Raw genomic sequence first — 19820 nt, 5'->3', positions numbered from 1 at the left:
TACTAAGTTAGGATGCCAGCATAAAACAGGTGAAGTAGCTTAGGCTTACAGAAGGACAGGGTCAACTGTGATATTCAGCTGATCAATATAGCTCAAAAGACTATACAGTGCAGAGAGAAGTTGTCAAAGGGAAAAGTTGAACTTCCATTAGCCAGTAGCTCAGAGAGACAGCTACAGATCTCAAAGGAAGGCAGACTGAAACATAGAGGGATCCATATGAGTCAGAATAAAATTAACCTTGGCGGGGGAAAAGGCTCTAGGGTGGACTGCGAATTCGCCTACTCACCCTCTGAAACTACTCAAGTTCTGGCCCTTTCTCTAGCACCAAACTAAAACTTACTGTTGCCACTTCTGTTCAACTCAGTTGTGTCACATGCGGTCTAATGGTCCCTGTCCATCCACAAATGTCTCACGTAGTCTAGATGGTTCAAATCCTACAAAACTCATTCACCCTCAAGAACATTAAGGACTTTGTCCTGAGCTCTCTTCCACCAAGACCTCAGCAAAGAAAAGCTAAGGCTCCAAGAGCCACTGATAGCTGGTCCCACCTGATCCCAAATCTCTTACCAGCTGATACTGGTGGCTGTATAAGTCATGGCAGTTGTTGAAGATATACTCATATGTGGAGTTCAAACAGGCCTTCACACAATCCTTTACCACCTGGCTGGCTCTTGGAGGGCTCTGTAGTTCTTGCACCTGCCAATTAAAAGAAAAATGGGTCCAGGGTCCTGCTCACCTGGGTGGGATCTCCTCCTAGAACTACCTCCAAACTACTCTTGATTCCTTCATCCCTCTATGGGTTCCTGAACAACTGCCCTAGATTGAAATTGCCAAGATAGCTGATGAGGAGAACTAGCAAGCCCATCCTTGCTGAGCCATGGTCTTCACTAAAGTAACCCAGGGAACAGATGTATGGAAACGTGGGCTTAGAGGTGATGATTTCTGTAGCCTCACACTGTGCCAAATGATTCTTATTTTTCCTGTGGCCAGGTCCCCAGACCAGTTCATCTCTTACCTTCATCCTGAAGAAAGTGATGCTGGTCAGCAAATCTACTGTGGACTTTAAGTCCTGAAGCCTCTCAGGACTCCCAGCAGGGAAATTATTCTGTTGTAAATCAAGCAAATGTAAAAAATGAACAGAGAAATATGAAAGCCTTCCCTTCCAGAAGCAATGAAATCAAAAGCTTTCCTAACTGCTACCCACTAGAATTTTCTCTAGTTGAGATGGACAAAAAAGCTCTAATATTACAGGTCTCCCTGTTTTCCATTGACATAGACAGGCCTTTGCCAGAAAGCAGGGGTTAATAATCCCCAGCCCAGAAAGCAACGCCTCCTACCCCCAGCTCTACTCCCCATGCAATGTGTGTGCATTTGCACAAATGAACACACAGATACACGCACACATTTACACACACACACACACACACACACACACACACACACACACTTTTTTGGGGTGAAGATTCTTACACCGAAACAATGAGTTCTTCAAAAGTTACAATCTAACTGTATATCCTGGAATATAAGTATAGCCACACTATATACCAGACTGAGATCCAAGACCTGTATTTTCTGTACAGTGGGTCCCAGCTATTCCTCTGCTCTGGAGCCAGCAGATGGCAGAGCTCTGAGCAGAACTGCTTTTGGAGCCAGTTCCTTAGGACCTTCCCACCTTGCCTCACTTCATTCTCTTTGGCATGTTCTAGGAAGAAGCTGCCAGGGACAGCTGAAAGGAGATGTTGAGCCACTCTCCATTTTAACGGCTGCTTTGTTAAACCTTCAAATAACTACTTATATGCCAACTATAAGATATACAGTCAACTCTCCATTATTCGTGCAAATGGAGGACATTCAGAATTACAGATAATTAAAATCTCATTTCATTTTTACTTCAAGGTTACTTTTATACTTTCTTTTTAATGTGGGTATATTGCCTGTTCTGGAAATTTACAGCACTTTAAAGCAAGTAATGAAGCCATTCTAAGATTTAACTTAGGAAGAATTTTAAAATTGCCCATTTCTCTGTCCTGCTCCATCACAGGTACCCACCTTCCTACTATATCTATTTCTTCCTTCCATCCTAGGAATGGATATGACTTGCACTACAAATTACTTGCCCAAGCTAAGTTTCTCTCTCTCTTTCCCCCTTAGCTGGATTCTCACACCTACCCTGGAAAATGAGGAGAATATGGAATAATGCAAGAAGGAAATATAATTATCTAATTTTTAAAGGGCATTCTGGGAAGAGATTATCCTCAGGAGACTCCCTAATTAGAATGTCATCAGAGAATTTGGTGGAGTACTGTGAGTGGAGTTGGAAAGCCAATTGTCTTTAAAAAGCAGCCACACCTGCTGCTATTTATACACTGCACGGTCCTTGGAGTTTGCAAAACCACAGGTGTCAGTAGCATTGGCCATGCACATGGGTGTGATGGCACAGACCAATTTTCCTTGCCTTCAATCTTTATAGCCAAGATTGGCGCCAGCAGTCTCTCTAGACTGAGCTAATACTATCTGTTACCCCACCCCACAGCCATGTCTTCACTCACCCTATATGTAGAGAGGTCAATCCTCAGGGAGTTGTGCAGCTGGTCCAGTAGTTTCACAAATCTCTCTTTCTGAGAGTGGGAAACAAATAACAAGGAAAAGAGAAATAATCTGTTTCTGAGCCCCTAAGACTATAAAGAAACAGAGCCATCTCTGGGTGAGGAGGAGACATCGGGCTGGGGACACATCATATCCCATCCCTGCTCCTGAGGAGAATAACAACATGTAAGGAAGAAATAAAATTGATGGTCCCTGTTCCATCTCTTAGCAGCTCTGTCTCAAACTGAGGAATCTTCTCCACTGACAAGTAGAAAGGAAGTCCCTGGGAGGGAAAACAGCTCTTTCTATACAAGAGTCAACAGGAGATGACCAGAGAGTGCACCTCCATCCCTTTGAAACTCTAACTCATCTTAGTCAAATAAAGGGAAACTCCAAACATTCTCTAACTTGTTCCTGAGTTTGTGGTCTCCTAACTTATCTTGGGGTAGCTCAAACATGTTAAATAGCCACAGCCTAGCAGTAATGATGGGAGGCAGAAAGAGTGATGCATATGGAAGGTGATCAGGTTGTCTTGAGTGGGTTTCTCTTTAAACCACACCCACATCATTTCCCTCAGTTTATAAAACATTCTATTTTAATAGTTTATTTTTATAGAAAAGGTACAATTAAATGTGGAATCACATGCCTATAGGCTGTGTGGCACATCACTCTCAGAACTCTTATATTGATTATATTATGTATCTTTAGATATTAAGTCAATATATATATAATGGCATGTGACAGAATGAAATAAGTATTTGACTGGCTTAATCAATGATATTAATTCATCTACAGAAAGGCTCTAATAACAAGAAAAAGTTGCTAGTACCATAAACAGGGCTCAGAGACCTAGTAGATTTGGGGGTATCCATAATTTTATGCCTAAAGAGGTAATCTTTGTGGTGGGTGAAATGTATTTCATCCACTTTATATTGAAGTTATGTCAGGTGACATTCTGTGTAAAGATTCAACTTCTCAAGTACCTTAACATAGGAAAGAGCACAAACTGAATAGAGAAAATAGTCCAAACACTAGAAAAGGGATAGGCTCAGTATACACTGGTATCCTTGCTTAGACAACAGTCTCATGTGAACTTAAGTAGTACGAATCTCTCAGAGAGAGACTGAGTAATATTAAGTAAGCTCCATTTGTGGACCTGCAAGACTAAGAAACATGGAGACTCAGCCACATTCTTGGCCTAACAAGGTTCTACCTGAGCCCAGGTGCGCCCCCCAAACCATAGTGGTGCTATTTTTCTTTCATTTATCTGTGTCTGAGGAGAGTCTATTAGTAAGTCCACATTTCCATATTGAAATAAGAAGAGCCTATTAGCATAGTCTGCATACTCATGAGGAAATAAGTTCACCTACCTAGGTGGCATCTATCTGAACTTTAGGCTCATCAACCAACTTTACAGTACTGATCATTAAAAAATCAAACTTTATTAATTGATAACAAATGGGTAGATATGTTTTACATCACACTCACCCCAAAGTTGGAGGCTGCAAAGCGATCAGATGCAGAGACATTGGTGGAGGCAGTTGTGTGGGCATAGTAGGCATTGATGTTGGCCAGTAAGGTGCTCATCACTGCTGGCACACCAGGACACATGTACTTGGATGACAAACATGCAAAGTGCCTAAAAAACAGCACCCTCAGCCTCAAAGACTCTTCAGGGCTTGCAGCAGAAGCCAAGTAATTAAAAGATCTCATTGATGTGTATGAAGCTTCCAACCACCTTGATATAAAAGGATCTTCATAGTTTATTTATTCAAATATACATTCAATGAATGCCTACCATGTGCCAGGCCCTGTGCTAAGTGCTAGAATACAAAGATGTAATAGCCTGGCCCTGGCTGGGTGGCTCAGTTGGTTGGAGCGCTGTCCTGTACACCAAAAAGTTGCATGTTCAATTCCCAGTTAGGGCCCCATACTGGAGGCAACCAATCAATGTTTCTCTCTCACATCGATGTTTCTCTCTCTCTCTCTCTCCATTGTCCTTAAAAAAAATCAATAAACATATCCTCGGGGGAAGATTAAAAAACACATAAAAAAACAAAGATGTGATAGCTTGGCAAAGAAAACAAGTGTTAGAAAGTAAGTCAATAATCCAAAGTATGCTATGCAAAAACACTGTGGAAACATACAGGAAAATCACCTAAATCAGAATGGTTGGGGATTGGAAGGGATTAGAAAAAGGCTTCCCAAAGAAGAGATGGTTGAAATAAGCCTTAAAGGATTAGTAAGAATTAATCAAATGGAGAAATGTATAGACAAGGGGAAATTGCATTGGAAAGACAAAGATATTCATGACAGAGTGATTTATTTGGGAAACATCAGTTGGCTATTGTTCAGGTGTTTGATAGAGGAATACCAAGAAATGAGAGAGAAGTAGGTAGAGAATAGATAATAAAAGAGTTTATCCTAAATGTTATAGTAAATTTTTAAGCAAAGGCATAGTGTGACCAGATTAGTCTTTCAGAAAGGCCCCTTTGATGATAAATTGGAAAGAAGACTAGGACAAAGATAAGAATAAGACAGAAAGATCAGTTGAAGAGTTACTGCAATAATTCAGAAAAGAAGCAATAAAGCACTAAATAGAACAGAAAAATGGTTAAGAGCACACACTCTAGAGTCAGATTCTGGGTTTGAATCTCACCTCTACCATTCACTCACCTTGGACAAATTACTTAAAAGTTCTTTATGTCTGTTTATAATGATACCTACCTCATAGGGTTAATTATGAGTATTAAGTGAGTTAACATTCATAATGTGCTTAAACTAGTGCCTGGTACATAAGGAAATGCTACATAGAAGTTGTTATTATTATCATCATCATTATTGTTGAGCTATAGTAATAGTGATAGATTAAAAACATTTTTGGGAGATAGAATCTAGAGGTTTTAGAGATTGGATATTGGGAGTTAAAGGTACAGTAGTAAGTAAGAAAGAAAAGTTTAGGCTGATTCCTAAATGTTTTTGGACAACTGCATAGAAAATCATTCCACTTACTAAAACAGAGAATATAGAAAGATAAGCATATTTGTGGAGGTTGATGTTGATTTGGAATTTAGCCACACTGAGTTTATACTGCCTGTGGGGATACCCAGGAAGCAGCTGAAAATGGATCTGATATTCAGGAAAAGGCGTGATTTGGAGAAAGTGATCTGGGAGCCCTTAGCCCAAAAGTAGTGGCTGAGGTCACAGGTTGGGATAAGATCATCTAGGGAGAGTGAACAGAGTAAGAATGTCAGCAGGGCCATTCTTAAATCTCATTCCTCACCATATTTCTTCTCTCTGTCTATACTGAACTTCTTGTAACTCCTTGAATGTTCTATGCTCTGATGTATCGTAGCACCTCAGGAAATGCCCTACCAAAAACGCCCTCCCTCCTTTTCTGTATTTCAAGATTCAGTTCAAGTGTCAACTCTTTAATGGCTTCCCTCACAAGCCTCCCCTAAAATTCAGATGCTCTCATAATACTCTGTGATTACTTCTACCATACCACTTATCATATTATATTTGTAATTGTTTGTTTACTGGTCTGTCTCTCCTGCTAGAATGAGTTCCCAAGCACAGAGGCCCTAATATACACATCTTTGTGTTCTCAGCACCTAATGTGTGGCACATAGAAGGAATTCAATAAAAGTTTGCAGAATATATGAGCACAGCCAGGGCAACAGCTACTCTCTGCTTACCTAGGGCTGCTTTCTGTGCAGCCTCACTAATACACAAACTACACTCTTCTCACAGTAGATGGGAATTTCTGTTATAGGAGTCTTGGTCAACTCCAGACTCAGCTGCTTTCCCTACAGTTAAGTGCCCTCTCCGATATCCACACCAACCTAAGAAAGCTGGTCTGTCACATACATATACATGAACACACATGCCCTATCTCCGCAGGCCTGTGATGTTTAGGCAGGTTTGTCCTTGCATACCCTCCTGTGTCCTTTTCCCTTCTTATGTCTGAACTCTGGGGAAGACAGACAAATACTTTCTTCCTGAGTCACTGATAAACACATTCCCTTTATAGGTATACCCTTTTTGCCTTGGGGCATATACCCACCTCAGAGAGGAAAGCAGTGAGAGGAAAGCAGTGAATCACTGATATTACCCTGCTAAGGACCTGTCTACCCTGTCATTGTGCCTTCATTAGCTACCTTAGGGGTTAGTAGCCACAACCCAAAGCCCCAGGGGAGTCTCACGTCATGGCCTGATATATGGATTCGATGCCATAGCGCATGGCAAATTCATCCACAATTTCCTGGGCAGTCTCATCAAAGTACACCTTCCAGGCATCATCTCCTCGGGCCTCAGGGATCCGGACTCCTCCACTGCCCTGAATGTCTGTGAGGTAATGGAAAAGGTTCTGCAGGAGACAGAGCAAAGAAAGGAGTTTAATATATATTAAAAACAAAAACAAAATCTGGTGTCAAAGCCCAGGGTTCCACAGAAATTTTGCCCTTCAAGTCATCACCCAGTAGCTCCTGTGGCCCCAGTAGGCTGTTTTCACATTTGTGAAAGAGAACTGAGGCTGGGGCTGTTACTTAGGCTGTCCAATAGCACAGTTAGCCAAGGATAAAATAAAAAACAAGCCCCAAGTTTTCAACCACCTAGCAATCCTATTCATTATCACAGGCCCCTCCCAGCACTGCTTTCTGGCACCCCATCTACCAAGGTCTTGCTCACCTCATGGAGACACGTATACTGCACATGATACGGGGCTACCTTCTCCTCCCCCTTGATTTCCACACTGATTTGTAGTCGAATAGCCCCTGAGACGGCTGATTTGTCTGTCCTCTTCTCTAGGAAGGAAAGGAGACTGGAGATTGATACCAATGCAACTACAGACAGTGTGGCAGTCCCCACCCTGGGTATTGACTCAAGCGGTCACCTAACAGGATGAACTCACTCCAGTGACCACATAGTCCACAAACACCCCAAATATTTCCAATAGGAATTCTCCTATTCCATTAGCAGAATAGGGAGCTAAAGGCACTGGGATGAGTGTGAAGATTAAAGGGCTTTCTGAAATCTGGAGACCATCCAGCCAGAGTGAGTTCCTGCCACACCCACTCCTCTGTCCCCCATCTCTACCCATGGTCACTTCTCAGCAGGTAAGGCAGGTTCTGTCTACAGGTACGCTTTAGCGATTGAGTTTTGGGAGACAGGGTTTTCCCCAAGTTCCTCATTCCCTTCCCACCAACTTTCTCTGGTCCTGTTTCCTCACCCAAGTTGTACCAGACATCCATCTCGCCACTCAGTGTCCGAACCTCGATGATGGTTTGGCCAAGGAAATCATCAGACTCTCGCTTCAGCCGCTGCTTTACTCTTGACTTGATGTCATCATCCTCATCCCACACACGAACCTTAATGCGGTCAGAAGAGTTGTGGCACTCACTGTGACAGAATTAGGCAGGCTCTGTTAGGTACAGACCCAGCAGCCCCCATTCCAGTTCCCTCCCAAAGCTTCATTTACACTTGAGGCCCTGCAGAAGAAGAGAAGGAATTAGAGAACAGTGGTACTAAAGCTCCAAGTGAGTCAAGCTATCCCAGCAAATGGCTGTTCATTCTTCATTCTTGGTGGCTCTGTGTACCATTATCCAGTCCTTGTTGCCTTGGGACCACAAAAAAAAAGGGGGGGGAAGTAATCAAGGATAATTCTGATTTCCTGTGTAGCTAGCTGTATCAACAGCACCAAGAGGAAAACAGCTGGATGGATGCTGCAGAGCCCTAGGAAGCAACTGCTAGTTCCCTCTCCAGAGTTAGTAACGGTGTTAATGTTCACGGTATGTCCACCTTGTCATATCTGCTTAGCTTTCTATCTAGCTCCTCCATCTATTTAAGTATGTGCTTGGTGAACTTCTATCATTCTTTAATACCCACTTGAATGGTCATTTCTTCTTTGGTGTTTGCTTTGGTGAAGGGAGTTTGCCCAGGATCCCCCTCCATCTCACTTTCCCCAAACAGGTGCTTTCTGGGTCCTGTTGTCTCACCCAAAGGTTGTACTTGGTAGAATTTGCTGCTCCTTTCTCTGTCCTCTCATAATATATTTGTACATTCATTAAAATATAATAGTATAACTACTGGTGTACTGAAAAATAATAAATCAACAATGAGCTTCTTGAAGCCAGGGACTGCCTGTCTAACTCACATCATGTACAGTGTCTTGTGCAGAACAAGGGCTTTGATGAATGGCTTACTAAATGGATAAAAGTGGGAAAAATTGACAAGAGTCAATTCATTTAGAATAAATCATATGGATTCAAGCAAGAACCATTCAAATTCTCAAAGAAACAAGTGCTCCTCTAGTAACTGTTGCCTCTGGATTGGAGAATGATTTTACTAGGCCCCAATCCAAGGAGCCAACAGAAGGTCTCTATAGGGCCAGCCTGCTTCGCTCATTCAGACTCAAAGTCCTGGTCCTGGACCTTAGGGGTGTGACAAAGTATCTGGATTCTCCAGATATTTGTCCAAGTTCCAGGCTAGAGCTTTCAACAACCACTCCTTACTATGTTATAAAACAGTCTAATAAAGTGAGATAATAAAAAAAGAATTAGTGGGGTAGGGGTAAGGGAAGCTGAGGCAGAAAGAAAAGCAGAATCCTTTTAGGTGAACTGAAAACTTCCCCAGACCACAGTTTTCTTCCTTCAAGCCAGAATTATCCAGTTGTAGGACAAGGACATTCCTTCCCCACTCCCCAGAAGACCCTAACCCTTCCTAGGCAGGGTGGCAGTGCTGGGAGGTACACAACAGGGTGGTCAGTCCCTGGCTCTGTCACTGAGCAGTAGTAAAACCTTTCTAATGCTATAAAAAGCAGTATGAAGTGTCCAGAGGCCCCTTTAATAACCCTAGTTAAGATAAGGCTTGAGTACAGTAATCCTGATACAACAGTCCATGAGAAGAGAACCAGAAAAAAAATGTCCACTGCCCAACTAAAGCATGTGAGAAATGGGTTTTCTCCACTGCCTCTGTCCAATCCCTCTTAGGGGCCAAGCAGTTAACAGTTAATGTTGCTCCCCAAATACACATAATCCCGGGTAAGACAAAGACCTCTGTGACTTACAAATGGAATTTCTCCTCCCAAACAGGATTCAGGTTCCCAAAAATGGTCTTGGTACGCTTCTTGGTTTTGCCTACTTGAACAGTCACATAAGGGTCACTGGATCCTGTCTTGTCCTTGGCTTGTAGGCCCTGGGCACACACCACTGCAACCCAAATACAAAGAGGAGGAGACTTCAGAGTATGCCCCAGAAGTCAGAAATCCTCCATAGCAGGACTCATATGTTCTCCATCTTAGAGAAGCCTTTCTCTGCTTCTTGCACAGGAACCCTAATCTTCTCACTCCTCCAAATCTATCCTTGTCCTAAGCCACTAGCCTTTCCTTCAAAGCCTAGTCCAAGAATCCAAGCTCCCCATCAAAACCCTGACCACTTATCCCTGAACTGTTCCTTACTACCTCTGATTTATGCACGCTTCAACCACACCACTCAGCTAATAAACCACTCAGCTAATAAACTATTCCCTGATCTCCTACCAGTCCCCTTTTTCCAACCCCCAGCTCTTATCAGATTGTTAACCATGTCTTTAATATCAGATTGTTACCAAATCCTTCTATTATCACTCATATTGTTTATAGGTGCCAGTCTTACCTCTCCCAGCCCCCTAGAACCATGGCCTCATGATGAGGCCCTTCCTCTTTCCCTCAGTTTTGTCTTCTTTCTCCCCAGCCCCTTGCTCCCTCACACTTAGGTGACTTCTTCCCTAGGCTCCTCCCCATAGCCCAGGGCTTCTTGTCTCCTCACACTTTGGCCTGCTCACCAGTGATAGTAATCTTGGCTGACCATTTGGAGGTGCCATCCAGCACACTCTGCTTCACTGTCTTCATCTGTTGCACATGGGCAACTTTGCTCACAGTGAAGACATCCCGGATAACTTCAAAGATCTCTGGCTTATTCCGCTCTCGGATCTTCATACGGTCCTTCATGGCCATGATAATGTTCTGGGTCCGGTCCTCAGCTCCATGTTTACAGCTCTTTTCTGCAGCCCCTGAAGGATGGCAAGAGACAGAAAGTAAAGTAACCAACAGGCCATCTATAAGATTAAGGGTCAGGCTGAGGAATGGAGCCTGGGAGAGGTCACTGAGGAGTGGGAGAAGCTCAGGAAGACTGGGATATCCCTGGGAAAAGCGAATCACTTATGAGGACTGCTGGAGTTTAAAATGCAGTTCGGCCTGGCCAGGCATGGCTCAATGGTTGAGCATCAACCTAGGATCCAGGCGATCGGGGTTCGATTCCCAGTCAGGGCACATGCCCTGGTTGTGGGCTTGATCAATGACTCTCTCATCATTGATGTTTCTATTTCTCTCTCTCCCTCTCCTTTCCTCTCTCTGAAATCAATAAAGATATATTTAAAAATTAAAAATAAAATAAAAAAATAAAATGCAGTTCAGCCCGGCCGGACATGGCTCAGCAGTTGAGCATGGACCTAGGATCAAGAAGATTGCAGTTCGATTCCCGGTGAGGGCACATGCCCAGGTTGCGGGCTTGATCCCCAGTAAGGGGCATGCAGGAGGCAGCCAATCAATGACGACTCTCTTATCATTGATATTTCAACTCTCTCCTTCTCCCTTCCTCTCTCTGAAATCAATAAAGATATATATATATTTTTAAAACTATAAAAACAAAAAAATGCACAACAAAATGCAATGCAAAGGGTAGTAAAAACTTGATAAATGTCATGGGGGGTTTATTATATTATTCTATGTTGGTATATATTAAATTTTTCATCAAAAAATAAGGAAACAAAAAAATGTAGCTCAGACTGCAGTTGGCTTTGTCTTTTTTCCACTTACATGGTGGTTGAGAGAGATACACCTTTCAAGTCTAATGCTCAAATATCACCAAGGGATAGCTCAGTTACCATAGAGGGGTGGTGGGTGGGCATGACATCTCCACCAATCTCATCCAACTTCCGAGCTATGATACAAACCCCAGAGCTGGTCACAGCACACAGTTTCTGTCCCATGGCTCCAGTGCCTTTAATCTCAGAAAATAGTGTGGTATGGTGAAAAAAGTATGGCCAGATAGAGTTAAGTTCAAATCCTGAATCCACTACTCCTAGCTGAGTAAACTGGTAAACTGGTTTCTTTTAAGAGAAGAAAACAGCACTTTTCTCTCAGGGTGGTATGAAGCATTACATCAACACGTATAAAGCATCTAGCCCAATGCCTCACACCTAGTAGGTACTCAATAAATGGTCACTATTATTATTACTACCATCATTATTTTAGCAGGATGGCGAAGGCCATCATCACTGGCAGTGACCCTAGCCAATTCATCTCAAAGACTAGCAGGCTTTCCCTGATGCCCTAAGAATTATGAAAGAACAGACTCCTCCAGTGTATTTCATCAATCAGGCTTCTTAGAAACCATCCTTCAGCTTTATTGGCCCTGCAGACTGCCTCTTACCTCTCTCTAGTCTCCAAAGGCTTAGGCCTTTACTACAAAACCTGGAGCAAAAAATAAAGGCCAACATCTGCATCGTAAACCTGGGAGGATGGCAAGCAGATTTTCTGTCCAGGGAGGCCCATAAAAGGGCATTTCATTACACTATGCTTTATAGAATACTTAGGTAGAAGATATTTGCTGATAAATTGACCTGGGCTGCATCCATTTAGTATATCCCATGCAACGCTATTTCCTTGGCTTGGAACTTCTGAAAGGCCCTTGAGGAGATGATTGACACCCTTGCTTACACAGCATTTCAGAAGGTTTCCAGCAAGCAACCAGCTTGGCTGTTAGCAATTAAAGCAAGGACCTGTTGGCACCTGTGCCTGACACCCCCTCGTGATGGGTTTGGGCAGTCATCACAAGCATTCATCTTCAGGCCACCTTTTCAGAGCCCCATCTCTTCCACTGATTTGTTCTACCTGTCTCTTCATGTCTACTGTAGTCATGCCATTGGCACCAATCTAGGGCTCTTCAAAGAAGGACATTTTTCTTCTTCTTTTTTTGGCATTGTATTTTATTTATTTTTCCTTTTTATTGAATTTATAGGGTGACTCTAGTTAACAAAATTATACAGATTTCAGTGCACAATTCCACAACACATACTCTGTACACTGCATTGTGTGTTCACCACCCCAAGTCAAGTCTCCTTCCATCACCATTTACCCTCTCTATACCCTCCTTCACCTCCTTCCCCGGCCCCCAGCAATCATCACACTATTGTCTGTGTCCATGAGTTTTTCCTTTTTTTTCTTTTTTGTTCAATCCCTTCACCAACCCCCTTCCAGCTCCCCAACTCCACTGCTCTCCCCCAGCAGCTGTCAGCCTGCTTTCTATCTGAGTCTGTCTCTATTTTGCTTGTCAGTTCATTTTGCTCATTAGATTCCACATATGAGTGAAATCATATGGTACTTGCCTTTCTCTGACTGATTTATTTCGCTTAGTATAATACTCTCCAGGTTTTTCCATGGTGTCCCATAGGGTGAGATCTTTCTTTCTTTCTTTTTTATTTTTAATCAGCTGCATAGTATTCCATTGTGCAAATGTGGCACAGCTTTTTTTATTCACTTATCTACTGATGGGCACTTGGGCAGTTTCCAGATCTTAGCTATTATAAATAATGCTGCTATGAACATAGGGGTGCATATATTCTTTCTGATTGGTGTTTTGGGATTCTTAGGATATATTCCCAGAAGTGGGATTGCTGGTTCAAATGGTAGCTCCATTTTTAATTTTTTGAGGTAACGCCATACTGCTTTCGACAGTGGCTGCACCGGTCTGCATTCTCACCAACAGGGCACAAGGGTTCCCTTTTCTCCCCATCCTCATCAACACTGTTGTTTGTTGATTTATTGATGATAGCCATTCTGACAGGTATGAGGTGGTATTTCATTGTGGTTTTAATTTGCATTTCTCTGATGATTTGTGACGTTGAGCATCTTTTACATATGTCTATTGGCCATCTGTATGTCCTTTTTGGAGAAGTGACTATTCAGGTCTTTTGCCCATTTTTAAATTGGATTATTTAGGTTTTCTGACTTTGACTTTTACAAGTTCTTTATAAATTTTGGTTATTAATCCCTTATCAGATGTATCATTGGCAAATATGTTCTCTTATTCAGTGGGAGAACATAGTTTTTTCTTTTTTTCCTCTTTTGCTTTTCATTTTATTTTGTTGATGGTTTCCTTTACTGTGCAAAAAGTTTTCAGTTTGATGTAGTCCCACTTGTTTATTTTTCTCTTTTGTTTTCATTGCCCAAGGAGATGTATCAGAAAAAATATTGCTATGAGAGCTGTCCGAAATTTTACTGCCTATAGTTTTCAAAGAAGGACATTTTAAGTGAATAATTCCTCAAGGCCTCTTCCTAGGTCCATTTTATGTCACATATCTTTCCTTGAGATAATGAAAGGCTTGTGAGCCTAAAGGTGACGTTCCTTTCTCCTACCATAATCATTAAAGCTTTCATTGCTATGGCTTGGCTCTGAGTGACACATGGAGCGGTGAGAAACTGCTTTTCCAATCCCCACCCCTGGGTCTGGCAGGAGCAGAGCAAGGAGACAAGAATGTGGAATGCTACCACCTCCAAAACAAAAACAAGACAGATATTTCCTTCCCCCACCCCCTATGAAGGCAGCAAAGAACACATATTTAGTCAGGGCCTTGGGTTTCTAACACATTCTCCTCCAGGACCTCTGCCTGATCCATTTGAAACTTCTGTTCCTGGCACTGTTGTTTAAAAGCTGCATCTATAAGCAAGGAATAAATGCTTCCTTTCTTGGATCCTAGGGTCTAGACCTCAGGAAGTTCCTCTCCAAAGGCTGGAACCTCACAAAATTCTCTCTCTTCATTAGTTTTGGTCCCCAATTAAACATGCTCTAGCCATCTGGGCACTGTGGTCACTGTAGTGTGTACACTGCTCAAGAGCAGCCTCTGGGATCATCTGAATCCTGAGGAGATTCTAGTTCCACCAAAGGGCCACAGAAAGCTCAAATAATTCTTCCTAAAGGTGCTTAAGAGGGTGTTATAAAACCTGTTATTTGGAAAGGCAATGCCCCTTGACTCAGGATCCTACATTCTCTGAAAAGGAAAGAGCTTCAGAATCAGGTAGACTGGAGGAATGACGTCCAGCCATCCTAGCTCTTGGCTGACAGATTACTTTGGAGAGGTCCTGTTGCCCATGCTCCCCACCCCACATTCCGCAGGAGCACTCACGCTGTAGGCAGTCGGCGTTGAGCAGATCCTGGCACTTCTCATGGCACTTGACTCCACACTCGCTGCAGCGCATGCCCTGCCGGGCAATGCCCCAGAGCAGGCCTTCACACTCATAGCAGTAGGTTGGGGTAGTGGCAGTCCAGACCTCAAAGTTGTGGGGTGTGGTGCACGAGATGGGGTAGATTAAGGCCTGTAGGGTTTTCTTATACACATGGGATTTCTGAAAGACACATACCCACCAGTGACTTTAGGTCTCCGCCGGGAGATACCAGAACTGAGACCTTGTCGGGCAATCAAGACCCAGGCTTCCCCTTGGTAGTGGAGAAGATGCTCTAGATTGACCCAGCACATAGCCCAGCCTGGCAGAAAGAAGCCCCCAAATGTCCTGTGCTCCTGGTCATGCAAGACAGGTCTCACCTGAATACTGGGTCTGAGCCTTGTCCCAGCATTCAAGCTTTCTTGGGAAACGGGGGGTACCAGACCCACTATAATACCCCAAGTTCAGTGGTCACATGCTCACACAAGACTTGGGTTTACCCCTGGCCTGGACCCTTGCCTTTCCCAGTGTGGAAGACTGAGACCCAATGCTATCTATCTGTTCCATTAACGATGTATGCCCAATACTCTTGAATTCTCAATTAGTATGGCTATAGAGATGATCAGCAGTAGATGGCTAGATCTTTAGGCCAATGGATTCATGAAAGCCCCTGGGTCACTTACCAGCTCTTCATCCTTGAGAGAGGTGCGGGTAGCCATTGCAGAAGTAATCCCTGCCTTTCGGGACTGGACCAATGACTGTAAGAGAAGACCTGCTCTCAGTCCTGGCTACCACCAAGGACTGACAAAGTCCTGGGAAGGGAGTTTCAGTGACCAAAGCAAACCGACTATAACTTACTGCCTTCTATTTTTACCATCATTCACAGGGACTGCCCACAGGTAATAGATAACAGCATTCCAGGCTAAGATCCAAACCCAAGGTCCTCAGAAGACTGTTCTAACAATATTAGAACAGCATTTCTCTCAGGGTACCTATCATCCAAAGAGTTTCTCTTTCTTCACTATTTTTAGGTATCTTACCCCTTGTTTATGGAAAAGCAAAGAAAAATGAAGAATTTAGAATTACAGTAGGAAGTAGGTCATTAAGAATAGAATAAACACACAACTCCATCATAGTTACATTCAAGAACCATCCTGAGAATGATCCCATGCTATCATCCATCCCCACACCACACCCACACAATCCCAGGTGGCTGTAGAGGTCAGCAGCTCAAATGAGCAGGGGACTAGACAAGTGAAAGAGGCAATGTACCCTCAGTCAAATCAAGCAGGGCAAGGGGTTGAGCATGAGAGTTAGGGCTGCCCTGCTTGCCAGGCTCTTATATAGAGGGGTCCCACATATGCTGAGCCCAAGCTTTAAGGGCAGCCCATGGAGAGGCACATAGTTTCCCTAATGCAGTGGACACTGGGAGGAAAGAATTAAAATATCAGTCTAAGCAGAAGGAACAGTTAGGAGGGGCCAGGTAGTTTGAGATATGTACTCTTATAGAGGTTAGAAAAGGACTCTGGAGACACTCACCATTGCCTGTGCAGAGGAAAGCAGAAAAAGGAACAACATGATGTTAAAGCTCCCCCAGGGCATAAAACAAAAAAAACCTTCAGAGGCAACTGAGAGGTTCTTCCCTATAGTGCAATGTGGGGAACACATTCTAAAACCTTCTGCCTCTATCCACTAAAAACTGTCTTCAATTCAGACAGCTGGCTATGGCCGAAGGTCTAAGGCTTCTACTCTATGAAGAGTTATGCCAGAAAGTGAAATAAAGGCAAGGTTAAAAGATGGAGGAGGGGAAATTAGAAATGACTAAGACACTGCTTTCCAACCAGTTAAGCAAAGAGGAGGTGGTGGGCAAGAGGGAGTAGAGGGTGAGAAAAAATAGGGAGAAAAGAAAGAACAAAGAGAAAAAAGGGGAGACAGAAGACAATGAAAAAAGGTAATAAAGAAGAGAGAAATCAGCCTGGCTGGGCATGGCTCAGTGGTTGAGCGTCGACCTAGGATCCGGGCGATCGGGGTTCGATTCCTGGTCAGGGCACATGCCCGGGTTGCGGGCTGCAGCCGATCAATGACTCTCTCATCATTGATGTTTCTATCTCTCTCTCTCCCCTTCCTTTCCTCTCTCTGAAATCAATAAAGATATACTTAAAAAAAAAAAAAAAGAAAGGAGGAAAAAGAGAAAGGAAAAGATACACAAATAGTAGGAAAGAAAAAATAATTAAGAGAAAATGGCAGAGGATAGTTCCATTCAGCCAACTAAGGAGAAAGAAATGGGGCGGGGGGGCGGAGTACCAGCAGAGAATGGAGGAGAAATGGGAAAAGAGGTGGATAGAAAAAAACAGACTAAATAGGGAGAAGAAAATAGGAGCGGAAATGGTAACAAGAAAAAGGGTTAAAGTCGTACTGAACATCTAGCCTTAGAGCTCTAGCTCCACTGGAGATCCTGAGCTCCACTCTATCCGCACTATCCACTCTGCTATGGAAAATTCCTTAAGCTGATCCTACCTCAGGAAGTATAACCCAAAATGGAGGTCCTGAGATCAGCTTTAACACCTAAGCCCATTTCAATTCAATTAGACAAATTTGTATCATTACCTCTCAGTGCTAGACACTGACTTAAGAACTAGGGGCACAGAGAGAGTCTAGAAAGCTTATGTCTTGGGAGGAGACTGTCACTTGACTTCCAAGAAGAAGTTGTACCAGCCATGCTCATTACATACTGAGCTCAATGATCTAGGTCAGCGCTAGAGGCAGTTTCCATTCTAAGTCACCAAAAAAAAAAAGGCTGTACAGATACCTAGAATAACTAGATACCTAGAAGACAACCATGGAGCCCAGCTTTGAGGGCCCAAGCTATAAATGTTCTATGTGGGAGCTTGAGCTCATAAAGAACGTTGGGCTCTGAATAGGGAGGTAAAACAAAGTCTCACTGAAGCCATCGCTAAGTCTCGGTAAGTCTTTAAATGGTTGGTCTTCAGACCAATACTTGTCACTAAATGGATCACTACCAGTTCTGATAGCTTCCAAGGCCCAATGGGGGATACCGCAAGGATACAACCTTAGCCTGCACAAGAGTTTTACTCACCAGATCGCTGACAAGTGGCAGTGGCTTCTTTCTACGTAGATCTGGCATACTGTCAATGCCATAGAGCCCTCCAGCTGGCCTGAGGAGGGAAGGAAATATGTCAGAACCTTCAGTCCTGTCCATTCTCCTTGCTCACCTTCTCCCCAGAGGAAGATGTGCCTTTAAGGGGGGTAAGGAAGACAGCAAGTGAGGGAAATAAAGCAATGGGATGATAAGCAATGGAATCTGCTCTCAGAGTGCCCATCTCCTACGGTTTTAGCCAAGGACCTAGAGCTCTTTTATCCCATAGTCAAGGCACCTCTGTTTATCTGAAGGACGTTATGCTCCATAAGGTAGGAACTGATGGTTAAGAGGGCTATTCTCTACACTCAGGCCAGAGACACTGCTCCCCAAAGCTAAGTCTTTCTTGGCCTGTGCTACAACAGAACACATAGGAATAGCTCTACAGAAGAGCTGCTGCCTGGGCAAACAAGACTACCAAATAATGATATATACAAGATCTTCTCCATCCTGAAGAAAAAGGGTCTCCATGGAAAGAGGAGCTCACATAATAAAGTGGAATCAGGGGAGGTGGGATAGGAGACTTCTAAAAGGCTGTTTAAAGAAAAGAAAAGGAAAAAAGATATCATTTTAGAAGGAAACAGCAAAAGGACTCAGTGTCTGGCCTAGCCCTATGGATACATCAATAGAAAAAATTATAGCTGGAGCAACTGGAGATTTCGAAAATTTTTATACCTTTTCTGTGTTTATTAATTTATTCTTTGCCTGTTCTTCCTTAACAATATCCAATAAAAATACAGAGAATGTCCCCAAAAGAACACCATCGTCACATTGAAATAACTGAGATTTTATCCCCAACTCTTCTACTAACTCTACATGTCCTCTGCCAAAATTCCCTCCTCTTTTTGGGTCTTGGTGTCACTTCTATAAAATTGGGGAGATGAACTACAAAATTTCTCTGACCTTTTGGAAGCTGTCATTCTGAGTCTCAATGAAAAGAACTCATGTACTTGGTTTTAATGAGAGCAATGGGGTGGGAAGCATGGGGTGGCTGGGTTATACACCATGGCTGGTCTGAAAAGAGGTTTATCTCAGAAGAATAAGTAGGTACTGCCAGCTGTATAGCCAAAAAATGGAGCCACATATTGGGTCAAGGCCTAGAGTTGGAACAGGCAACCTGACATGTTGATTTCTAATGAAGTCGCTTCCTGAGTACAGGCAGTGAGCTTTGTTTTCAGTGAGACTACCAGGCCTAGGGAAGTTCTAACCTTGTGGCAGCTTCCAAGAACTGAGCTGAAGGAAGGAAAGACAACAACAGGGAGGCACTTAGAAAATCACTGCATGGTTCCATTTAAAAACAACTTGAATATGTTCCATTGGTGTGCATGTATTTTAGAAATTATTAGAGGAAAAAAGCTAAAGCCCTGAAGAAGGGCTGTTGAAGAGAAGCTGGTGCCATGAATTTGTGGCTAATTCTAAAAACCATAATATGCACCACTTAAGCCAAGAAATTTTTTGCAACACAGATGAGCTTTTGATAAAAGAAGAAAGAGTAGTTCATTCACATGATTAACTCTTGATTTAAAAGAAATCACAAGGAAAGGGAACACATAAAATGTAGCAGATAACTTTATGATCTGATCTTTTTTCTCCCCTGGTCATGATGAAGAGGAGGCAGCCACTGAGAATTCTAACGTCAGAAGGCCTTTGTGGCAGAGAAGAAAGATAACGACAAATAATTGGCAGTAGAGGTGGGGGGAGTGAGGGTAGAGAGGCACTTAAGCTAGTCAGTTACAAGCAGCAGTTGAGCAGCTTAAAATGACTCTGCTGCAATCACATGGGTCTGAAACTCCCAGTCAAGAAGCACAGACAGAACAC

The 19820-nt window shown here is 43.1% G+C and overlaps 1 protein-coding gene across 5 annotated transcripts in view; it reads right to left on the bottom strand.

Moving 5' to 3' along the window:
- Positions 1-19820, bottom strand: part of UNC13B (unc-13 homolog B) — a 144701-nt gene that overhangs the window by 15329 nt on the left and 109552 nt on the right. For all 5 annotated transcript variants that reach the window (XM_016222928.2, XM_016222930.2, XM_016222929.2 and 2 more), the window contains 12 exons: positions 17943-18021; positions 15529-15603; positions 14809-15028; positions 10408-10635; positions 9653-9794; positions 7817-7986; positions 7276-7391; positions 6792-6955; positions 4075-4225; positions 2550-2618; positions 1016-1105; positions 568-696 (listed from right to left, as the gene is read on the bottom strand). In XM_016222928.2, coding sequence (XP_016078414.1) covers positions 568-696; positions 1016-1105; positions 2550-2618; positions 4075-4225; positions 6792-6955; positions 7276-7391; positions 7817-7986; positions 9653-9794; positions 10408-10635; positions 14809-15028; positions 15529-15603; positions 17943-18021 — 1633 coding nt within the window. The remainder of the gene's footprint in view (positions 1-567; positions 697-1015; positions 1106-2549; positions 2619-4074; positions 4226-6791; positions 6956-7275; positions 7392-7816; positions 7987-9652; positions 9795-10407; positions 10636-14808; positions 15029-15528; positions 15604-17942; positions 18022-19820) is intronic.

Source organism: Miniopterus natalensis, chromosome 12 (assembly GCF_054644295.1).
Source record: "Miniopterus natalensis isolate mMinNat1 chromosome 12, mMinNat1.hap1, whole genome shotgun sequence".
Lineage (NCBI taxonomy): Eukaryota > Metazoa > Chordata > Mammalia > Chiroptera > Miniopteridae > Miniopterus > Miniopterus natalensis.
Note: the sequence above shows the minus strand (reverse complement) of the source record. Positions and strands in the feature narration are given on the sequence as shown.